The sequence below is a fragment of the Carassius carassius genome, chromosome 11 (assembly GCF_963082965.1).
Source record: "Carassius carassius chromosome 11, fCarCar2.1, whole genome shotgun sequence".
Taxonomy (NCBI): domain Eukaryota; kingdom Metazoa; phylum Chordata; class Actinopteri; order Cypriniformes; family Cyprinidae; genus Carassius; species Carassius carassius.
In genome coordinates this window covers 21,391,065-21,409,164 of record NC_081765.1, presented here as the reverse complement: position 1 = coordinate 21,409,164, position 18,100 = coordinate 21,391,065, and the positions used below count along the sequence as shown (strand labels likewise).

Below are 18,100 nucleotides of genomic sequence, written 5' to 3'. Positions count from 1 at the left end.
TCCCCCTCTCCTCTACAACACCATGAACCCAGAAAAGACACAGAAACGGGCACTGCCATTACTTAACAAAGAGACTGTGACACTCTTGCTGACCCTGGGTCAGTGAAACCCGTCAAGAACCATGAGCATTTACAGAACTATTCGATTTTATGCAGGATTCAGACTCTCTCAGGCATGAATGTTTCCACCAGACCTGCACTAATAGCATCTAAACAGCTAATATCAACAGGACGGCCATTCAAATGCTGCACGGATGACTGACGTTTAGCTAGAGCTCTGTATCAAGCCAGATACCAGCACAAATGTGTAAGTGTTACCGGTGACACGTCAGGATAAAAGGGGGGGGGGGGGGGGGGGGCATTTGATATATAGTTCTAGTTCATAATAAAAAGTGGTTCCTAAAGTGATAATTGAAAAATCTCTAAGTAAATTAAAAATAATCTGTTTTTGAGGCTGCTTTTGTGGTCTGTGCGTGCACATGTGTGTGTGTTGTGTGTGACCCAGAAGTGATGTGACACCCCCCTCCCATCAGCCCAGTCCAGATCCTTTAATTAATACTGGCTTAGACCCGATCGCTTCTGACACTACAGGGAGTTTCCTGAAGCCCAACCTACTTCTGCTCCACAACAGAGTCACCAAATCCACCGAGGCCGCCCACCTCCACTCTCACACAAGACCTTGTGAGGACAGTAATTAAAATCCAACCATATTCTAGTTAAGAATTCTCTCAAACAGACTGTGGTCTTTGCGGTCCATCTCAAGTATGCAAAAAAAAATGAGGTCTTCATTTCTGAACTAGTATTACCCAACAATCAAACGACAAACCCCACGGATCAGACTTCTGGGTCTGAATTGTGGTCTATGGTGATAATGCACAGCTGAAAACGTAATTTACTCGATTATTCAAGCAAATTCATCTAACCAATGTTTATAGCTGCCACATTTTCACCCAGCGCAGCGCAGGAGGAGAAGCTGAGCAAGTAAGTTCCAGAACCATGATATATGGCGTCTGGCCCAACGTGGGGTCAGGAATCCAGCGTTGCCCTGTTGGGTTTTTGCTCTGAATCAGAGCTGCTGGGATCTGCAGATTTGCGGTCTGTATGGTATGCTGAATATATTACATCAGACGGATCCAGGAAGAATCATTATGAGCAATGTAACTTCTCAAAACTGAGGGCTTATTTAAATGCATTTACGATACAAAATGTCTGCTCAGTAGACATGCTGCTGTGCGTTTCTCGAAAGTAAACACAGGGTTTCGTTTAATTAGCGTAACAGTGGAAACATGACTGAAGGCTACGGATGTAATCCAACATTCCAAACCACTGAATACAGTATTAACATACAAAATCTTGTGGAATCTGGAATACTAATGCAGAGCGGAGGGCAGCAGGGAATAAAAAGAGCGAACGTGGAAAGGCAGAGTGGAGGTGGGAGGGAGGAAAGGGCAGTGTGTTTGTTTTCTTGCCTCTGGCTAATGAATTTACTAAACTGCCAGGTGGATGCAAATGGCAGAGCAGGCGCCTCGACTCTGCAGACAGCAAACTTCCCAGCATCTGTAGAAACACCACAGTAAATCCAGAAGGCCTACATCAGTGTGTAAGCAAAGGGGGCAGGGGAGATAAACAACCCTTCATCCTAAGGAGAAAGGCATACAGTTAAAACTCTTTTAAAAAGATGGTCAACAGATTAGTGCTAACACCAAAAAGCTAAGCGGAGTGCCACAGACTGAGTTTGTCTCACTAAATGATGGTCCATCTTTTTCATTCAATGTTAACAACTCTATTAATGCAAAAAAAAAAAAAAAAAAAAACATATTACAATATGCATTTAATCAAGTTTGAAAAAAACATATGCTACTGCAGTTAGTGACACTATAAACTACTCACGAAATGTAGCTCATATATTAAAGAGCAGCATTTACCAAAAAGAAAAAATACATGCATTAATCTGCATGGATTAATTACTTACTATACTATCTATAGGTGAATTTTCATTTCATGTGGACTTTAAATGAATCAGTGATTTGTTTATTTCATACCAGGTCTTTGAAATTAATCATCCGAAAGAACATTTCACTAATATCACTGCTCTCAGCCAAATAATGTCAGGTGGTTTTGACTCTGCAAATTACTGTCAGTGGAATGCCATTTGACTGAAAGCCGCAATGTTTTTGTGCCAGATAAATACTGGCACAAACTCTTTCTGTTAGTTAAAATGATTTCTCTTAATTTCTCATAGTTAAACGATTAACAAGCTATTTCTACTTTAAAAACTCTATGAAGTTTGCTACATTTTATTAGTAGCTTCACTAACAACTCTTTCTAAAGAGTGACTGACTTTAGCTTTAAAAATTGCTTGATGATATATTTTAGATGTATCAATGTCATGCAACACAGTATACTTGACGGAATTAATTATTAGTGGATTTCAAAAACAGAATATTTGCTGCAGGAAAAAGTGTATATAAATTAGTAACTGCTACTTTAAGTTAGTTATTAGTTATCCCATGATGAGTTACCCCATGTTCCTGGCAGTCAGTTAATTCACTGATAAGCTCAGCTAAATTAATTCTCACATCTCGCTGAATAAAATCTGGATAATCAGTATGATGAAAGAAGGGAGGGCGGGAGGAATGGAAGCTGTTATGCTTGGCTATGGGCCGTGTCCAACCACCACCCTTCCTTTCCCGCTCCACCTGGTCAACATTTTTGCCACCTGATGCACATCAATACTGAAAATACACATCGCACATTTAGAGCAGGCACATGAGCTGAGAAAGCAAGGCAAACAGACTTTATAAATTAGCATTGACTGGAGTGAATTTGCAATGCCCAGAGCATCTTGAACTGGAGTCCAGACTTTTCACCTCCAGCTGACATAACCGCTGACAGCATGGCTCATGACTCAGAGGAAATTATTTGAAAAGGTTCCATGTGATATTTCAGAAGCTTTCCTGTACAGGCGGCACATCGGTGCGCTAATGATGGAAACTTCAGCAGACTGACACCCAGGTCAGGCAGGATGGCACCAAACACACGCTATTTTGTTTGGATAATGTTGGCATTTTCAAAACAGCTCGTCTAAGCGTGGCGTCAGTTGATAACTTTTATGTTCTTGTTTGTGCTTTGACAGGACTCCAAAAATATACACAAATGCATCACTCCGCACAAATCAAATTTAAAAAGTATTCACCGCTCGAGTTAGAGTCCGATTATAACTGAGCCCTTACTACTGAGCGACTAATGAAGTCCATCTGTACCTCCTTAAACCGAGTTAAAGGAGGAGAAGCGATCTGGTTTCAATTTAGACTTGTAAGGGACAGAAGCTTTCCAAAATCCCAGGCCTCATGACTTCCATCCGTGGATGTAGAGGAATGCTGACTAGCTTTATGCACTGCTGTAGGACTACAATAAAGCTAGAGGAAAGGAGGCGAGTCAAGGACATGTTTTCACCTCTTCTATGACCCATTTTACCTTTATCTGTGAGAGCTACGTAAGCCTGGGAAAAATCTAACTCTGGTATAGAGCGCAGTTGAACCAAAAATAAATAAAATAAAATGTCATCATTTTTTTTTTATTCCCTCCTGACAAATGTCTTATAATAAACAGAGGACAAGCATATGATAAAGTATAATGGTTTAATAAAAATTTATAATAATAAAATGGGTTAATTACAGTAAAATGTCAACACTAAAAATTAAAAACCTTCTTAAAGTTTGAATCTTAAAGTGCAACCCAACTAAAATCTGTCAATGACATAAAAAAAAAAAAAAATTAAAATAAAAACTAAAATAACTTAAATACACAACTTATCAGCAAAGGTTGCTTGCTATGGTCAAATTAACAAACTAGTCACACGTCTATGAAAAAAATGCAAATGTAAAAATCATGCTCAAAGCTCGCCGTCGCCTGTATCAAACACACAATGGTTAAAGCAGTCGAACAAGAAGTCCCTTTTTTGACCACGGCTGTATCCTGTATTTTCCAATTATCACCTTTTAAAGGCCAGCTGGGTGCATTCCAAACCATCAGGGGGCAATTCCATTTGCATTGCTCTGAGACAAAGTCATGCTCAAGTACGCTCGTAGTAAAGTTCATTATGAGTGGAGAGACACCATCATTGCTTTCATTATTTTGGGAACAGGATTCCTCATTTTCTGATCCCGGGCCCACATTATTGATCCAATCTTTCGCGCTCTCTCAGCTATGACACTGAATTTGCACAAAATCAGAGCGCACAATGCGAGCCACAGGGAAATACACTTCATTATAGAGGAGAAAATTGTCAGTAAGGATAAACTGGGCAGTTTGTTTTTATATCCATTTTAGTTTTCCTCTGCCCTTTAGTCTTTATTATCTCCATAATAGCTTGTCTGGACTATATCAGTGATTCTATTTGTATTTTGTACATTCAGACAGCTTTTCTATCATTTAAATTCTAGTTCTGCAGTGAAACTTTTACTCTGGGTCATCTGTGCGCTAAACTGTACCTCCTTAATACAACATAATACATTTTTTTAAAAACGATATATTTTAAACTTTATATAGACCCCAGTTCACCAAGCCCACAATGAAAATGCATACATTGGGCTCGAGACTGTGGCTATTTCCATAGCTTTTAGTGCTGTGCCCACGCATATGGCACTAAAGATGTTGGGATGGGAGTGAAGCAGAGAAAGAAAGGTCAACAGAGACACAAAAACGGTCGACATAATGGCAAATCAAACATGGTGTAACAAGAAAAAGTAGTGAACAATGGGCACCCTTTCTCACTGGTGGAGATATATCTAAATCAGTAAGCTACTGTGTTAATGGAGATGGGAGAACGGGGGATGGGGGGGCGGAGAAGTTCAAAGCCCACGCTGAACTTTTATAGTGTCATGGCCCCTGATCTGTCCAGACAGAGCAAAGGGGCCGAGGTGTGAAGGAGGAGAGAGACGAGGGCCTCTGGGACACGCACCCACCTCCACACCAGCAGCCCCTTAATGTGCTGTGTCTAATGCGCCTATTTAGGTTTTGGGGTGCAACAGTGCACAGACTCAGGTTTTTGGGCGGCCTCGGGGGGAGGAGCAAGGCTATCACCTATCCCAGCAGCTGGGGCCCAGAAGGGTAAACAAAAGCCTGTAGGTAGTAGCGCATGACTGCAGCTGGGTCTAAAAGGCATGGCGATGGGTCTGAGAGATGTTAACTGTGGTCTGAATACCAGCAGCAAGAGATGGACATCCGACACCCTAGAAAATTGTTGCCAAAAACCACCAAATACAAAACCAGAAATTTGACAGAATAAAAAAAAAAAACATACTGCAACAGGCTTTTCTAGCAACTGTGAACACAAACAGTCTGCTCCGAACACAAGAAAGACCCCGAAATGGTATTTTGTTCCATTTTTTATATTTAGTGTCCAGTTGCCTTAATTTGCAATCTTGTGATGGGCTCATTGTCAAACGGACAGATCAAAGCTGTGCCAACTGGACTAAGGAGATTTTGTGGGGACAAGCCAGCACTGGAATTAAAGGGAAAAGGCCTCAAAAGGCTTTGGTGCCATTCCCAGGTCGTCACATTCAAATGACCTGGTCTTGTAATTCACACGTCTTCATAATGACGGGCCTTCGTGTTGCCTGAATACAAATCCATGCGGATCAGACAAATAAAAGGGCTTTGTTTTTTTTTAAAGGCTGGTTGTGCCACAACCAATTTCAGCCTATCTGTTTGTTGGGCCACTCGGGAAGGTTAAACCGTTTAGAGGACCTTTTCATTTAAACAAACTGTTCCCCCTCAACCCTTTCAGACATGAGCATAGAAAAAAAAAATATGTGGGCAAATGCTTTTCTTTGTTCAGAAGTAACTACAAACAAAGTGATTCTGTCATAAGTTCTAAGCTACAGATAAACCAAATGATTCCAGTCAAAAAAAAAATTCCTCTGGTAAAATAATAAGTATTCCAAGGGCAGTAAAAAAAGAAATCCATAAATGTACCGAGACACCCTCACCTGTTGGAGCATTTAGCAGCTGGGGCAGATTCTGATAAAAAACGCTCTTCTGGGGACATTTACAAAGGTGTTAAAATAATTCACTATGTGCTCTCACAGAAGCAAAATCAGAGAATAATTAGCCTAGTTGTTTGTTGGCACATTAGCTATTAAGTGATAATTAGTTCAAAAGCGAAGCATTTAAAGAGGGCTGAATCAGACTGATCTAGATACTAGTTCCCGAATAAACCTCTACTTTTGTGTAACGATTAAATCTTCACCTAGACATGCATCTCTTAAGTATCCAATATTTATTTATTAATATTTATTCCAAGAGTTAAATATTTTTGACCCAAAGTCCACCATTCAAGGGGTGAAGAAATTAAAGGATATGTACAGCCAAAAACATTATTGGATTTTCAGAAAACATAAGTAGACTCCTTTCCTAACTCCTGATTTACAGTGATGACAAAGTGCAAAAATGGCGTATGCAACATATGGATCACATAAGGGGTGTCACAAATGTTTATATTTTGTAATAGTTGTTTAATGATTTTAATAGAACTGGAATCGGAACCGTAACCAAAAAATTTCGAATGATTCCCAACCCTAATGTTGACTAATGGATATATTATTTGGCATCCACAATAACCCCCAAAGATTTGACAGCTATCTTCATCATCACCACTGATAACATTAAAACGTTTTTAAACAATATGCACCACCAAAAAGAAATTAGGCTATCTTTTGGATTTTTACAGAAAACGTACATAGATTCCTTTTCCAACTCATGTTACGTGATTGCAAAATTGTGTGAAAATATTCAGGTACAGAGCTTCACCAAGTTATCTTCGCACTACCCATACAAAATAAGTAGTTGTGCCCTTGTGTGACAAACACAAATTTAACGTTTGCAAAAATGAAAAAAAAAAAAAAAAAAGACCAGTCGCCAAGGACTTCCTGTAGTGTCCCAGAAACAGGTTAGAATAAAGAACAGCAATTCGCCAAAAACAATATAGACAAAACACTTAGCATGCATTAACTACAGTGTACTCGAAGAACAATTTAAAAAGCCTGCACAGCACAAAGCCTGCACAGCACTGTTACATTCTCACTGACAACCTGGTTGTTCTTTAAGGTCCCTTCTTAAACACATTAAATGCATGAGGCTTCCCTTCTATTTAAAGGAACCTTTTACATGATAACAAAGTAAAAAAAAAAAAAGAGCAGCCTAAAGTTGTTGTCCCCTTCCCAACCCAAGTCACCTAATGGTCAGGGAAAAGATTAAATGGACAGGACAAGAAAAGAAAAAAAAACACAGCTTATACGTCACGGTCACACCTCATCCCAGGGGTCAGCCTCAGGCCAGAGCATGTTACAGTGCTACACGCGATACTGTATTGCAGCTTTCTCAGCATCTTAACAACATGATGATCCCGTGATTAAGACTGACATGAGCTAAGCCCTGCCTGACACAGTCATCGCGCTGTTACCATGACACCTGACGCTGACACCAGCTGCGTTCAACAGGAAACTGGTCTCCAGTCGCTTTAGCAATGTAAACATACGGTCCAAACAAACCAAGCTACAGACTGTGGAGATTGTGGTTAAACCAGAATGGCATGCAAGGGTAACCGGTCAATAGTGGAAATGAAGACTTTCTTAAAAATATATGTTCTGGTTTAAGCTCGATCATCAGCATTTGCAGCATAAAGTTATGAAATAAAAAATAATTATTTCCACTTTTCCCCATTTTTCACAGTGAGGCAATTACAGTGGACGTGAACGGTGCCAATTTGTAAATGTTACAATGCTGGCTGTGTGAACAGAATAGTCACCATTACAGTGTGATTTTACTGTAAAAAAAAAAAAAGAAGAAAAAAAAGATTTGCTTATATTATTTTTTTATTTTTATTTTTTTAATGTTACTTTTCAAATTAAACAAGTTTTAACAGAAAAATTAATGTACTTTGTGACTTTTCACATTTCTGCTTTTAAATACTCCAAAAACTGGCCCTATCCACTTCCACTGCAAATGCTGCAATGTGATCTCGATTTCTGTTACAATTAAAGTAACAATTATTTTAATAAACATTAATTTTCACCACAAATACTGTCAATAGAGCCTAACTTGCATTGAACCCTGAATATTCCTATAAGGATATGAGTAGCCCAGCCTCATCGGTCCTTCCCATAACAAAAGGACCACATTTCACTGCACCTCTACAAACAAAAAAGATCTGGCCGGTTCCCAATACGGAACTAAATTGCTTAGAATAGGACCCTACCTTCCCAAGTCACCTTTTAAACTTAGGGTAAACCTTTTGGCGTCACAACAAAGCTACACTGCACCTTTTCACGGTAGAAAAGTGTAGACAGCTTTTGACAGTTGCTCCCATATTCAAGGCAAAAAAAAAAATAGGTGCCATCATAAAGCGGTGTCTAGGAAACAGGATAAGCACTCCAGCCAAGACTATAAAACGCTCGCTGGGAACTTGAAAGCCAGGCAGGCAAAGTCGAGGGCTGCCATCTGGAAACAATAAACAAACAAAAACTAAACCAAACAAATATTGTGGGTACTCAGGAGGCACTAACTGTAACCGAACCGAAGGCAGCTGAGCCTGGAAACTAGCATCTTAAGGGGGTCAGTGATGCGTACAGATGCGTCCTACGAGCACAGATTTTTCTCTGGAGTGTGATGAGGTGTGGGGTGGGGGAGGACAGTCTTTGGCTCGGTCCAGTTCCTGTTCCAGTTCCGGATCTTGGCCTTTATCTAATGAGCTTTAGCACTAGCAGGGCAGTGTTGGCCCTTATACCCAGTGATGTGAACAGGCGCACATCACGCTCCCCATTAAGAGGCACAAGTAGCGGTCTCGCTTGCTTGCGTGCTCCCACTTCCAAAGGCCATACTGGTTCAACCCTCTGGGAATGGGACAGGATACACGGAAAGAGATTTTCAGGAGCAGGCGTTCTACATGGAGAGCATCCAGAAAGGCAGTCAATACCATATCATATCATATCATATCATATCATATCATATCATATCATATCATCAAATAATCACGACTTTCAGAGTACAAATATCTGTTGCAGGCCCAAGCGATTGTTTATTATGCTTGGTTTATCATCCAATAGAGTATTAGCCAATTAGTTGCTGTAGGTTGAATAGTTAATATAAGAATATATCCAGTAAGCTGGTCAACCTAACTAATTGTGTTAGAGTAGTTAGGGTTATTAGAGCTCTGCCATTCTGATGCGGTTCCAATTTAAAAACAGTAAAACTTCTAAAAACAAGTGTTTAAGACCCATTCTGTTGAAAAAATTCAGGTCACTTGAACCTGACCCGTCTAATTATGCAGGGTTTTACTTCCAACAGGTGAACTAGCTTTTTAGGCAACCCGCTGACTAGTCAATTTCAAAGATACATAATTTTGCACATTCCTAGCTGTTACAAATCTTTTGTGCGTAATACACGTGGGTGAGGTACACAGTTGTTGACATTGGGACAAACTACTTTCTAGCGTAAAGGTAAAACTAAAAGACACAAGAAGCATGAGTAGCAATAGGAAAGAGGAAGTAAGGTGTAATCATTGCGGGGGTGATATCCATAATTAGTCGATTTTTCAGGTTCATCGTGCTCCTAACACATGTCTGTCGAAAGCAGAGAACACTGATTAACTCCCTCCAAATCCCACAGACGTGTGAACACCTGAAAAAAAATATCAGGTTCAGCCAAACCTTGGAAATCAAATTGGAGAGACAGTATTGCATTAATTTTTCTTTCTAAAATAAAATATATCATCTTAAAAAAAGAACGTTAATATTAAACAAACAATTTGGAATAATTAATTACTAGTTTGTCTTTGTATGTATATAATATATGAATGTTTTAAATTGACATTCTGGCAGGATATCATTTCTGTGAATCTGACAATTTTGTACATTTTTCTTTCTAAAATAAAATATATCATCTTAAAAAAACAATGTTAATATTAAACAGACAATTTGGAATAATTAATTACTAGTTTGTTTTTCTATGTATATAATATATGGTTGTTTTAAATTGACATTCTGGCAGGATAGCATTTCTGTGAATCTGACAACAGCTGTGTTACTTTCATATGATGAAATAAAGATAGAGATAATTCCCTGAGGGGAAAAACATTTACAGGCAGGAGCTTTGTTCTCCACAAATCCAGAGCATTACAAGTCTATTATTAAAAGAGAAGTCCAATAACCTAAATTTGACATTTAACAGTTACTATAAAATTACCATTGAATCCATAAACATACTCCCATAGCAACATGAGCCAAATGCTCAATTCGGGATTGCAACAGTTCATCCAACACAGTGGGAAAAGAGCCTTAAACCAATATGAAAATTAAAAAAGAATTTATAGAAGCTACAACTGGTGTTTTAAAAGTCCAAAGCACTTTGAAATGCTGTGAGAGTATATGGCTTGCCCGGGTTAAAAATAAGCAACAGACACTATTCTGATATCCAAGCCATAATAAGTCAAGCAGGTGATATTCAGGATCTCCAGCGCCACCTATCTTCCAAACATCTTTGAATGAAGCGCTTGAGCCTCCTGCTGTGAAGCCTGAACCACGATGTGCTCATTTCCAAGCCTGAACCACGATGTGCTCATTTCCAAAGCTGATGAGAAATGGTGGAACGTTGGTTGGCTTGGTGGAGACTCACAGACACAGAAAGAAGAAGCCCAGCCCAACCTCAGGGCTCCGATCTCCCCATTTCCATGCGCTGCACCATGGGAAATCTACTCCTATTATTATTTCTCCTCTTATTGCTTATGTTCTTTTAATATTTCATTCAGTCATTAAAAAGAGATGGAAATTATTTCATTGCACGGTTCATTGCCGGAGACTAATTTCACTGTAAGTGCTGTTTGCTCTGGCCTTTAAATTAGATCTTCTCCGTGTTTCTACATACAATTTGCAGCCTCTAGTGATTTAGGATGTGGACAGTAGATTAGGGAGTTTGGCACATGTCAGCCACATGAACTTATTCACATATATATATATATATATATATATATATATATATATATATATATATATATATATATATATACACACACACATATATGCATTTGAAAAAAAAAGTAGTTGTATGGCTGTACTGTACATTATGCTAGATCATATTTGTAGGAAAAGACTACAGTTTATAACTCTCAAAATGATAAGCAATATTAAATTAGAAGCATAAAATAAATCACATTTTTTTTTACCCCAAAATGTATTAAATTATATATATATATATATATATATATATATATATATATATATATATATATATATATATATATATATATATATATATATATATACACACACACACACACACACACACATAATTTAATATAATAAAATAAGTATAATGTAGTAGTAATTATATATATATATATATATATATATAATTACTACTACATTTTACTTATTTTATTATATTAAATTATATATATATACTATAATGTTATTACATATATTTTAGTTATGTTGCAATTTAATTGCTATATAAATGTCTAAAAAATTATAATAAAATATTATTTAATTATTAAATGTATAATAATAATTTATTTTTAAAACAACAATAAATATATACTAAGAAACAAAAACAAATAAATAATACAACTGTACTCTTGTCATTAAAATGGCAACTTGAAACTTCTCATTGGCATGCTGGCCCACCACTGCCTACCTGAAGTGTGACCAAAGGGCAATAATCAAACGTTGCAAACACTGACACCATGGGGACTGAGAGAGAACTGCTGTCACAAACCTGAGCATCTAAGTCACTATAAAAATTCCATCAGCTGCCTGGTGTAAACTCAGCACTAAAATTAATAATTATGATGGATAAGACAGAAATTTCATGTTAATTAGGGATGATATGGATACACCATGGCCTTCCCAGCACATGCTGGCCAGTCCAGGTGTCTCTCCAGAGCCCTGCCTGGAGTATGATGAACTAAGCGTGGCAGAACCTGTGACAGCAGATCATGCAAGCCAACGCACACCTAACACTGCAGCCAGTTCACCTGATGCAAACAGTGACTCTAAGTAAACATTTTCTCTGAAGCTGCCCAATGTAACACCTTGTTGGTTCGTGGTAAATATTAGACTATTCTTGGAGATTACATTAGCAGTTTTAAGAAAAAAAAATACTGCAAAATGTTTGTACACTCCGAAATGAAGGTACAAACTCCATCATTGAGGTGGTACCTTTTAAAAGGCAATATAATATGTTTATTAATATATGCACTTATAGAATGTACATTAAGCTACTATTGCACCCTTGAAGATTACATAAATAGAAAAAAAGTACTTAAAAAATTAGGTGACAGCTTTTGTACCTGAGTGTATAAATTGAAAAGGCTTAAATATTATTATTAAATATGTATCTAAATGTAAAAAAAAAAGCATGTTTAAGTTTTAGCTAACTGGCTCCACAGTATATCATAATAATTTTGTGCCACTCTCACATTCAAATTCGTGTGAATCAAAGGCAAAGTTTCAACAACCCTTCGCTGTTATGTCTGAAAACAGTCAACATTCCCCAAACTGTTCATTCAATCCGAGCACAAGCTCGATCGGTGAACCGCACGAGTCCAGGGGTCTGGCTCTAGAACAAGATTCTATTGTTGCATTGTTCACACATTCCTGAAAGGCCATGTTTATACAGATGCAAGTCCACTGCCTATCTGAGGAGCCGCTCTCTGGCCGAGACCCTCCGTTGATCAAAGCTTTTAATGCAAGAGCAGAGGCACTTGTTTGGGTCGGTGGGGACAAATCGCCATCTGTTGGCCGTATGGACCTTCTCAGTTACCTCCGGACAAGAACGCTTCAAACTGCCATCCCTCTAACATTCAGTTTACTCAGCTGGCTCCCAATCCTAATACCTCCCCTTTGTTTTCCCCCCAAAACATGTGTTAAGTTAATGCTCTGTAACAAATTTCAAAGGCCCAAATTAAGGGTTGGGGGTTGTAATAGACCGATATATTGACATACTGATCTGAAATGTGAGAGCAAGATGGACGCAAAACCAATATCTGCAATTTTTCGGTGTATGTGAAGACTGAAGAAATGTAAGCACAACCTTACATAGTTTATGAGGGAGTGCCACTGAATCCAGCTTACTTGGTTCACACTAAAACAACCTCAGGCTTGCTTTGATCACACGGGGTCAGCCGGATAACTCACATTTCAGTTACTCGGTCCAGGACATATTCTGGAAGATGCTTGGTTACAGTGAGGCTGAGGTTTTGTTTTGTAATTAGATTAAGGCCACACACCTCTGCTCCTGTTACCAGCAGCAATCAATGTGGAAATGAGTTGTCAACACATTGCTATTTACTCAGCACTCATTTATTTTTCTATGGGATGCCACAGGCTGCACCTACACTACAAGGCACCAGATGAGGGGGGGATCGGCGGCTTTGAACATTTAAAATGATCTGTCCTGTTGACTTTGTTTGAAAATGTCACAGACCATCCAGACACACACAAGGAATATTAGAACAGGAAACAACAACAACCCTAATTTATCCCTTTCATGTACTGCCAATGCAGTTGATATAAAATTCAAACATGGACCGAAGACATACATTTGATCCAGTAGTTTAAAAGCAAATAATATGAACAATTAACTTGATGGCAATGGGCACACTGGGATATTTAGGGGCACGCATTTAGCATTTAAAAAAAGGTTAATAATTACAAATAGGGTGGACAAATATAAGCAAAAAGCCATCAGGATTGGATCCCAAAGAGAAGTTCATTAAAAATGTTTAGCAAATGAAGGCATTTAGAACTCCACCTTTTATTCCAACAAAAGCCTCTAAAATTGCTTTCCATTGCTTCCAGGTATCCAAGGGCATTTGCACAGTTGCTCTTAATTGAAAAAGTTTTAGTAGCACATTACACTTCATGGTTTTATAAGCAAAACTATAAAGCCTTGGCAGGCATCAAAAGTGGAAGCTGCCGATTAACTTATAGGATCCAGGCCCAGGAAGTGTAATTGACAAGCTCTAGGCTACCTTCATCACTTGTCGAGTTCATAGCATCAATCCACGTTTCCTCTGGTATGCTGTTGTATCTTTGACATGAGGGTATTGGTGAGATATCCCAGTCTTCCAAGCTAGTGGCTCTTGACTCTCAATAAGGTGCACGCACACGCGCACACACACACACACACACACACACACACTATCGTGGGCCTCGAAATGGAGTCCATCCCGTGCAGTTAGCCATGTGTTCAAATTACCTTCCAAGCCAACTCAGTTTGCTTTGTTACTTTTGTGAAAGGAGGGGGAAAAACACATCAGCTCACAGTTATGAAACAAATAGAAAGCTGATTATAATCAAGGTTCTCTATACATGCAAGCTAATTCAATAGCGAATGTGTGAGAAATGTGTTCCTTAAGAGAAGCTGAACAAATGGATTTGTCTTCAAGGGATAACAAACATGAACAGCTTGTTTAATTACCAGAGTTAAACACATCATCCTGGATGACCTTGGGCACTGAAACTGACATTGGACACACTGCATATTCACATGGTAACTGGAAATATGACAAACCCTGGCATGACAGTCACAGTTCACACTGTACAATAGCTGACATATCAGTACAGCGCCTCTGGAAATTCATCTGCTATGAATTACAGCCACCTGGCACCATGTCCTGATGACCAATGCCCAGTATGGACAGCTTACTGGGACCTTAAAACCATGCCTTCTTTTTAATTGACATTTAAACTGTTTGAAGTCCCTTATTAAAGTCCCTCAAGAGGAATTAGACACAGATGTACCATGTAGAAGTACACTACTAAATAGCTTTAGTGATTTTGACTGGTTTTTTGAAATGCCTCTGGAAATGTCAAGTTCATTGTACATTTCTGAAATATTAAGGAATTTAATGTAACTTACTGTAATAGTCATTCATTCGTGTCTGGAGGGCATACAGGTGCATCTCAATAAATTAGAATGTCGTGGAAAAGTTAATTTATTTCATTAATTCAACTCAAATTGTGAAACTTGTGTATTAAATAAATTCAATGCGCACAGACTGAAGTAGTTTAAGTCTTTGGTTCTTTTAATTGCGATGATTTTGGCTCAAATTTAACAAAAGCCCACCAATTCATTATCTCATCAAATTAAAATACTTCTTAAGACTAATAAAAAAAAAATAAAAAAAAAATTATATATATATATATATATATATATATATATATATATATATATATATATATATATATATATATATATATATATATATATATATATATATATATATATATATATATATATATATATATATATATATATATGGTCATTTAACCAACTTATGGTGCTTTTGGCAGTGTGGGCAGGTGCCAAATCCTGCTGGAAAATGAAATCAGCATCTTCAAAAAGCTGGTCAGCAGAAGGAAGCATGAAGTGCTCCAAAATTTCTTGGTAAATGGGTGCAGTGACTTTGGTTTTCAAAAAACACATTGGACCAACACCAGCATTTTAGGGACTTTTTTTGCAGCTTCGACGGCAGTAACGTTAGTTTGACGCTTGAAATTCATTAGACATTCGTTTTTTTTTTTTTTTTCAATTAAAGTCTTTGTGGCTGTTTTAAGCCCAAACTAACTCAGATAGTCATAAATGTATGCCCTTTACGTTGCACAAGGCTTAATTTCTAGGGGGAACGTAAAAAATTAACCATTTAAATTAAACAATTTAACTACATGACATTATAATATAAAACCAATACTAAAATGTTCAGAGAAACATTCCTGTTATTGCACAAAGTTCCGGTTTTTGCATTGTCGTTTTGTGTATTTTATAATAATTTTACAACTTTTAATGTATGCAATAATATAAATCAATTAAATGACAACACCATTTGATCTAAATGTATCAAACCAACTTTAAAATATACAGAATATTATTCAGTATAATGCACAAGGCTTAGTTTTTAAGATTATGCCTTTGTTTTATATATACAGTACTGAATCCATATTTTTCAAATGTTTTATATACTGTACCCACTTTAATTAAACTCTGACACCATTTGAGATAAAGGTATCAAACCAACTGTAATATATTCAGAATATTATTCTTTATAATGCACAAGGCTTGGTTTTTCAGATTATGCCTTTATTGTTTTTATGTTGTTTTATTTTATTAAAAGATTCTGAAAGCACTTTAAATTATCCACCTTTACGCATACTGCACAAAAAAGTGGTTAAATAACATAAAATGTTGCAGGGACTGATTATTGCAAATGCAGATCCCACTGTGTTCTGGTTAAACAATTTGTATTTATTTATTTATTGCTAAGGTTTGCATATGGTGGTGTTCTTAATGACAGCTTTCCTTGCAATATATACTATTCCTAAAATAAGAAATATCCCAATATATTGCCTTGTTTACAGTATCGCAGTGTATCGCAATATATCGTATTGCAACCCCTGTATCGTGATACATATCGTATCGCCAAATTCTTGGCAATACACAGCCCTAATGCTCAGTAAACATTTCTTATCATCAATATTGAAAACAGTTCTGCTGCTTAATATTTATTTGGAAACCATGATAATTTTATCCAGGATTTAACTAGAATTCTTTATATCTTTAACATGATTTCATGCATACTTGTTAATCAAACATATTAATTTCTTTAAAAGAAAAATTAACTCCAAACATATACATTATATAGATGACTAGTAAAGGATGCAAGTATTATTTATTATTATTATTATCATCATTGTTTATTTTCCTCTTGAAAGACTTAAATGCTAGACTTGAACAGCTTGAATGTAAATTACAATGAAGTCGCCGGGTTTTTTAAATTTTTTATACCGGACGCCTTCTGTCTCTCTTTCTTTTATTACATACAGCAGTGATCCTCAAATCTGGCTCGCGAGATCCACTTTCCCTCAGAGTTTATCTCTAACGCTAATCAAACACACCTGAGTTTACTAATCAATGTCTTCAGGATCATTAGAAAATCACAGGTAGGTTTGTTTGATTAGGGTTGGAGCTAAATTCTGCATAAAAGTGGATCTCGCGAGCCAGATTTGAAGATCACTGTCATACAGAATAGTTTTAGCTCAAAACAATATTTCCTTTGCTTTGGATATTCCAAACATCCATTCTGCATCTGACTAGGCAACAGGTATAAGGTTTGAACCATAGTTTTTATAACGTTACATCAAATTTCTGCTTTCTTATTCAATCTTTTGAAACCTCTGGTAAGACATATCAGCAAACGACATCCATGAAGGACTATAAACTTCGGCCACGCAAGCGCTTTGTGACACAAAACCAATTCATTTGAAATGCACAGTCAAACAAACTGTTATTAGAAACTAACATCTTAACGTGTCAATGTCATACTCATAAAATTCCCTCCACTTACTTATATGGGACTTCCTTTTACTACGAATGCACTTAAAAAAAACAACCCGTGTCATTAAAACATAATTTGTAATGTAAAGAGAAGAGAAATCTCCAGTAAGTTTAAACTTACAGCACAGACGCTCTTCTGTAAGCACATCCTATGCGCAGCGCCATGTCTTCTGCTTCCTCATATGAGATGTTCCTATTGGCTGCCAGCCTCGCTATGTGTAAAAAAAGTGATGTTTGATTGGTCAGAGAAAAAGCATGTGCCCACGAAGAATCGCCCTTTTCTGATTTAAAGTCGCATGCAATTGCATGCGCTGGACTAACTAATATTAATAATAATAACTGCTTCTACAACTGATAAATAATTATTCACCCTTTTCGATTGTATTTTCTTTATTTTACTTTTAATGTGGAATATATTAACTTTGTATAGACTACTTTAATGTTTGGAGGCTATGTTCAGAGAATACTACCACATTGCTTATAGGCCTATTATTTGTTCAGTATAGCATTTTTGTAGCTACATAAAATACTTGCATGACCTACTACATTTGCCAGAAATGTGCAGCATACAACTAGAAAACACTTTGTGGAATTGTATCCCGCAATGCAATGGACTTGACCTTCCTTTAGCTACTGTGTTTTAAATGAAGTAAAATCAACTTTTGATGTTATCATACTTTTGACTCATTATTTGAACGGACTGAGATACA

At 37.2% G+C, this 18,100-nt stretch overlaps 1 protein-coding gene across 1 annotated transcript in view; it reads right to left on the bottom strand.

Moving 5' to 3' along the window:
• The window catches only part of LOC132153013 (citramalyl-CoA lyase, mitochondrial-like), a 62,095-nt gene extending 44,463 nt beyond the window's left edge, over positions 1 to 17,632 (bottom strand). Inside the window, exon 1 of the mRNA XM_059562103.1 lies at positions 17,512 to 17,632. Within this exon, the coding sequence (XP_059418086.1) occupies positions 17,512 to 17,555 (44 nt within the window). The 5' untranslated portion in view covers positions 17,556 to 17,632. The remainder of the gene's footprint in view (positions 1 to 17,511) is intronic.
• Between the last annotated feature and the right edge of the window lie 468 nt (positions 17,633 to 18,100).